At 42.8% G+C, this 7,005-nt stretch overlaps 1 protein-coding gene across 2 annotated transcripts in view; it reads right to left on the bottom strand.

Annotated features, from left to right (window-relative positions):
- LOC310791305 (uncharacterized protein) overlaps positions 1-7,005 on the bottom strand; it is a 69,386-nt gene that overhangs the window by 60,238 nt on the left and 2,143 nt on the right. Inside the window, exons 1-2 of one of the 2 annotated variants that reach the window (XM_083652993.1) lie at positions 4,583-4,784; positions 1,786-1,905 (exon numbers count right to left, since the gene is read on the bottom strand). In XM_083652993.1, the coding sequence (XP_083509119.1) occupies positions 1,786-1,853 (68 nt within the window). In that variant the 5' untranslated portion in view covers positions 1,854-1,905; positions 4,583-4,784. Of the gene's footprint in view, positions 1-1,785; positions 1,906-4,582; positions 4,785-7,005 lie in introns of those variants that run through there. The other variant, XM_083652992.1, reaches the window with a different exon arrangement.

Below are 7,005 nucleotides of genomic sequence, written 5' to 3' on the forward strand. Positions count from 1 at the left end.
AAATAGTGTGGCTCTACTGTACCTACATGGACATATATCATGATCATATAGTGATATTTAATGTCAAACAGGTGAAATAGTGTGGCTCTACTGTACCTACATGGACAGATATCATGATCATATAGTGATATTTAATGTAAATCACAATGAGACAGGTGAAATAGTGTGGCTCTACTGTACCTACATGGACAGATATCATGATTATAGTGATATTTAATGTCAGTCACAATAAGACAGGTGAGATAGTGTGGCTCTACTGTACCTACATGGACACATATCATGGATCATATAGTGATATTTAATGTCAATCACAATGAGACAGGTGAAATAGTGTGGCACTACTGTACCTACATGGACAGATATCATGATCATATAGTGATATTTAATGTCAAACAGGTGAAATAGTGTGGCTCTACTGTACCAACATGGACAGATATCATGGATCATATAGTGATATTTAATGTCAATCACAATGAGACAGGTGAAATAGTGTGGCTCTACTGTACCTACATGGACACATATCATGATCATATAGTGATATTTAATGTCAAACAGGTGAAATAGTGTGGCTCTACTGTACCAACATGGACAGATATCATGGATCATATAGTGATATTTAATGTCAAACAGGTGAAATAGTGTGGCTCTACTGTACCAACATGGACAGATATCATGATCATATAGTGATATTTAATGTCAAACAGGTGAAATAGTGTGGCTCTACTGTACCTACATGTACACATATCATGATCATATAGTGATATTTATTGTCAAACAGCTGAAATAGTGTGGCTCTACTGTACCTACATGTACAGATATCATGATCATATAGTGATATTTAATGTCAAACAGGTGAAATAGTGTGGCTCTACTGTACCTACATGGACAGATATCATGATCATATAGTGATATTTAATGTCAATCACAATGAGACAGGTGAAATAGGCTATAGCTGATGATATTGATTGATAGTTGAAGCTTTTCTTCACTGTGGCTCCTCCATTACGTGACTGCAAGCCTGATTTAACCTACACAACATTATGAGAAGGATATTCTTCAAAGACCTATATGGACAGAAAGGCATGTTGTATGTGCAGGTGTGACCGTCACCAGTAATGTTTTCATATTCATATCATTACATCATCATTTGGTCATGTGGTATAACCACCCTGGTATAAGCTTAGAAAAGAGCCACAATGGGGGGTGGGTAAGCTACCTGACCAGGCACAGGTGCATGCACACTGGCAGGTCAGAGCATCTCCCCATGCCTCCCGCTAGAGGGCGCCACAGTTCCACTGAAAAAGGCCCCTCCACATAGAAATGTAGAAAACAACAGGTGAGGGTTTGTTCCAATGCTTCAATTCACTGTCCATAAATGATAAACACATAAAGGCCAATTCTATCAGGATAAGAAACATTGTGACTAAATTAATAAATCTCCCCAAAACAAAACCTGTAGACCTCATGAGCTTGACCACTTAATGCTGTGATGCTGTATCAACAACTTTTGAAAATTGAAGATACGTGCGATTTTGAGAATGTTGACGATTGGATGACGAGAACTATTTTCTGAAAATGCCTCAGGTGATTGGCTGAAAAAATAGTGATTTTCCCTCTTTCCAGGGTTTTTCCTGGATATCTTCCCAAGTTTTGCTTCAACAATACAATCCTCTCATAGTGTGTAACGTAACAGTTAACAAAAGTAACTGACAGAGGAGTATTTTGTCTTCATCTTCAGTTAATGATATTCCATCAAGTAGGCTTACAGTATAACAGTCCTCTTACCTTGTGTTTGAAGGTCCAGGTTCTTTACTGAAGTGTGGAGGTCTGTCTTTAGACCAGACACTCTTCATAGACAGAGAGCTGGGTACTGGAGACTCTGCTCTCTGCCTGTGGTGCTGACCTCTGGAAAAACAAATGTTTGATACATATCATTATTAGTTATAGTAAGGGACTGTCTGATATTTACGTGGAGTGGAGTGGGGTAAAATATGATATATCATTCAAAACAATCTACTGCCCTCCCAGTATTTTCTCTCTGGCCTCCCCTCCCCCTGCACCTGTAAAAAACTGATCTGCCCTCCACTGATCACCCACAAGTTCAGCCTTTTATCATTTTATACACAACTTAGTTTGTTTGAAATAAAACAGCAATATTAACTTTTTAAATGCTTTTATTTTTTTTACTGTATAACCAGCCAGTTATGAAAACTTATACAATAGACTGGCTATTCTAAACACCTGTTTAGATGTGCTAATGTTCAAAGCAGCAGCAACAACGGTTTGAAAAAAGAATTGGGTGGCACTGGTTACTTAGCAGCGATAGCCAACATGAACAGACAACGAAAAGAGCGCCACCCACAGAAACCAAATGTTACAGGTGTAGCAAAATCAGCAGAGAAGTGATCAGATCTGGGAGGTAGTAGGTACAGTGCAAAAACATAAATGATCCCTTCGCACCAAGTATGTTACCTCCTCCCTCCCCCCTCCAGTGGTCGGGACTTGGGGCTGAGGAGCCCGGGGTCCACTGTATCCCCCCCTTTTCCCTCCCTCCCACCCAACCTCCCTCCCGCTGCTTGCCCCCCCCCCCCATTGTTTGCACATAGTGGGCCCTATTCTCCCACAGGCCTTCGGCACTAAAACGGGCCTTAACCGCAAAAAAACGTGCCTTGCGCCTGTTTTGGGACGATATCAATATGGCTTTACGCTGCCAAATGCGCTTTAGGCCGAATGGGCGTGGCGCAGTCCCAGAATGGGCCAAAGTGGGCGTGTCGGCCTTAAATCTCGGCGTACTGATATCTTGGCACCTGCCTTAAATTTAGCGCTTTGCGCCTTTGAAAACCAGGCCTATTCACTGCGCCAGTGCACTTGTGCCTCTCCCCTGTCACCCTTCTCTGTCTCTCTCTGAAACCAGGCCTATTCAGTGCGCCAGTGCTCTTCTGCCTCTGAGTCACCCTTCTCTCTCTCTCTCTGACTCCCTCGCTCAAACAGACACAACACATAGCAGCACCCAGCTTCCCATAGGAAATAGCAGTTGTAAGTTTACTGCCTGTGAATGTCCACTCCCAGCATGCAATTGGGTCCTCCATTTCGCTACTAAATAGAGCCGAAATAGATATAAAAGGTAGATCTAAAATAATGTGTAATGGTAAGACAACCTGCAATTGTCGAACATTTCAATATTGGACCAAATAAAACATGAAATGAAACACCACCCTATGTGAAACATATATGTCTTCTTGAGCCTATATATACCCTGTGTGGATTTAATGTGATTTAGGTAAGTGACAGCGGAACGCGCTTCGGAAGCTTCTACTGTCATCTGCTATACTGTGATGTGCGCTCCAATAACTTCGCCCTACTCCACATTTAGTTTTACAATAAAAACACATTTATGCAATGACTTTACATAATGTAGGGTATATTTATGTGCATCATTCTACCTGCAGCAGGGGAGAGAAAACGATATCTTTCTGGACAAACTTTCACCAATCTAATAGGCTATATTTTTCTAGCTGATGCGTTTAGTACATTATTTTCACTTTGATCTTGCTATAGTGTAGCGTATTTACATGCTTGCAGTATTGAAACTGCAGTTAGATTGGTTTGAGAAGCATAATAATATGGAATAATAGCCTATAATGCAGACAGACAGGCTGGATGAAGGGAGGGGGGGGGGGGGCAGAGCGTTTGGCTTTCGTCTGGTTTTGCGGGATCACTGGAATTGGAGCTAAAAAGGCAAGCGTGCGATTCGTTTATTGCACTTATCCAATGAGCATGACGGTGCATAATTTTACGCCTAAAAGGCGTGGTTGTAATGCTTTGGGCTGCATCTAGCGCCAGCACGACGATATCAAGTGCGCCTTTCCACGCCCACTGCTTTGATCTGCGCCTGCCGCTCGGCCTAGAAACTGCGCCGATGCAACGATAGGGGCCACTATATTTATTTTTTTACAAAATCAAAACCAAGGATCTTGCACCGTATTTACATTAAACAATCACCCTGAGATACCTACAGTACAAGGAGAGGTGCCCATCACAAAAATAGTTGTGAAAGAATTGTAAACTGGTCTTACAAGTACAAAAATAAATATGTTGTTTTATAACTGTTTCAACATTTTCCTCTGAAAAATAAAGTGCAAAAGTATTTAGAAAAAGTGTCATCTCTTTACTTACAATCTGATTGAACGATGTCATTAACCAGGAAATGTACTCGGATAGGTTCTCTACACAGCTCAGTAATCAGAAAAACATTTTAGAACAATATAGGTAAGAATCTGAACAACTTGGCTCTGTTTGAAATCATTCCCTATTACAGAAGTAGTGCACTAGCCTAGAAACTGTTACACCTGAATTCTGTTGCTAGGGAACAGTTTGGACTCAAGTTTATTTCCTGTCAGTTATTGTTTCCAAACTGTTCCCTAGCAACAGAATCCAGGTGAAACAGTTTCTAGGCTAGTACACTACTTCTGTAATAGGGAACAATTTCAAACAGTCCCCTTCTACAGGTTGAGGAATTCCTGAGCTGTGTTAACACTGTGCAAAACAGAGGAGACAGCAATGGACCCATCAGGCATCTCACTGGGTTGGATGCCCTGCTGTGGCCGGTCTGTGGGCTGTGGAGCACGGGGGGGTGGAGGGTAGAGCAGGTGCTGCTGGTGAGGGGCTTGCATCATTGGTGGTGGTCCAGGGGATGGATACTGCTGTGGTCCAGGTGGGTACTGCTGTGGTCCAGGTGGGTACTGCTGTGGTCCAGGTGGGTACTGCTGTGGAGGCACTGGCATCATTGGTGGTGGTCCAGGTGGAACGAGTGGAGGATTGAGGAATGTAGGAATGTGGTTGTGTGAGGAATGTGGCTGTGGATGCAAAACACTAACAAATGTTCCAATCAATTGCATGAACATTTGTTGGCTTGCCTGTTGTTGAGCCTGCATGGCATTAAATCTTCGGTCCTCAGCCTCCTGCTGCAGCCTCAGCATGTTCTCGAGGGCAGCAGTCTCTCGGGCTTGGCGGGTGTCTTCTGCATCATTCATTTGCGCCAGCTGCCTTCTCTGTTCAGCCTGGTAATCATCAGCAAGAGAAGATTTGGCTTTCCGCTTCCTGGATTGAGACCCAGGAATGGGCAGTCGGGGTCTTGGATTTTGGCTTGTGCTTCCTGTAGGTGTTTCCTCTGGGTCAGTGGAGTCCTGTGTGGTCTCACTCTCCAGTGTTTCAGCATCCGCCCTGCCCGGTGCTTGGGCTGCAGCAGCATCCGTGCCTGTAAATTAAAGCAAGTAATTACTGACTGCAATATTGTCAAACAAACATGGTAGTAAGCTAACTAGTAGCCTTGGGTAGTTTGCAAGCTAATTCCTGGAAGCATAATGTAGGCTAATATGCAATGCAATAGGAGAGAAATGTTATTGCTGTTTTTGTTTGAGTGCAACAGTGGCTGAACATGGTTTGCAACATAGTAATGCTCAGATAAAGTATTGCAGCTACTAGGCTATTTTGATAACAAATGATGATCATCATAACAAAAGGTGATAGGCTATAACGTTACTTACCATTTCCATCATCTGTAACAACAGACTCTATGGAGCCATCAAGCGAAGAGCCAGGTGTAGCAGCCTCACTGTGACTGGACTCAACAATATCCACGGCTTGAACAACTGGTTTGGTGCCTAGAATGTCGTCCATTTGGTCGAACCAGGGGAATTTGTCCTTCTCGTCCCCGGAATTTCCACTTTTGGCAAGCTGGTCTCGTACCTTGATATACAGTTGTCGCAGTTTTTTGGCTTTTGAGCGACACTGATCAATAGAGCGTCGGAAGCCACTCTCACTCATTCGCTCACTCACTAGTTTGTACACCTCCGTATTTTTGTGAGTTGTGTCGAGCATTTGGCTAATGTGCTCATCTGCCCAAATTTCGATAAGGCATTTCACCTCCTCGTCGCTCCAGGTTTGTCCACGACTCATTTTTGATAACGTTAGCAGCAGCTGAGCTAAGGTTAAGCAGCTTAGCTAACGTTACTAGCTTTCTCAACTTGTAAACAAGCGGCGAGTTCCTCTTTTCTATTTCCGGGTGACGGGTGGCAACCAGGCTCATTACCGCCACCTATTATTGGAGTGTAACCGCACAATATGAGCCAGTTATTCCGGTTGCTGAGTTGATTGCGTTCTCACCGCAAGCGAACCGCTCCAGCGTTCGATTGGAAACGAGACGAGACCACCCTTTCTTGGCGATCTCGGCTCGCTTGTTTTGTCCCGCATCCGAGTGCGATTGCTGTGTTCACACTCCCCCAAACGAACCGCACCAAGGGGGAAAATGCTCTCTGTTTCGGAACAACTGCTCCAAACGAGATAGGTGTGAATACACCCTTACATACGTATTGCATATGTATTTATGTGGACATAAATAAATCATTCAAATGTGTGTGTGAAACAAAAGAAACAAAAATCGCAATAAATCGTAATATCGAATCGCAATAATCATAGAATCGCAATACTTAAGAATCGCAATATATATCGAATCGGCACCCAAGTATCGTGATAGTATCGAATCGGGAGATAAGTGAATCGGCACAGCCCTAATATATATATATATATATATATATATATATATATATATATATATATATATATATATATATATATACATATATATACACACACACACACACACACACACACACACACCTACACACACACACACACACACACACACACATGGCTCTATGATCTATGGCTCTATAGTATCTATGGCTCTATAGTATGTGCTCTACCAGGTGAGATCTATGGCTATATAGTATGTGCTCTACCAGGTGAGATCTATGGCTCTATAGTATGTGCTCTACCAGGTGAGATCTATGGCTCTATAGTATGTGCTCTACCAGGTGAGATCTATGGCTCTATAGTATGTGCTCTACCAGGTGAGATATATGGCTCTATGGTATGTGCTCTACCAGGTGAGATCTATGGCTATATAGTATGTGCTCTACCAGGTGAGATCTATGGCTCTATAGT

This window comes from Poromitra crassiceps, assembly GCF_964638095.1.
Source record: "Poromitra crassiceps genome assembly, chromosome: 16".
Classification (NCBI taxonomy): domain Eukaryota; kingdom Metazoa; phylum Chordata; class Actinopteri; order Beryciformes; family Melamphaidae; genus Poromitra; species Poromitra crassiceps.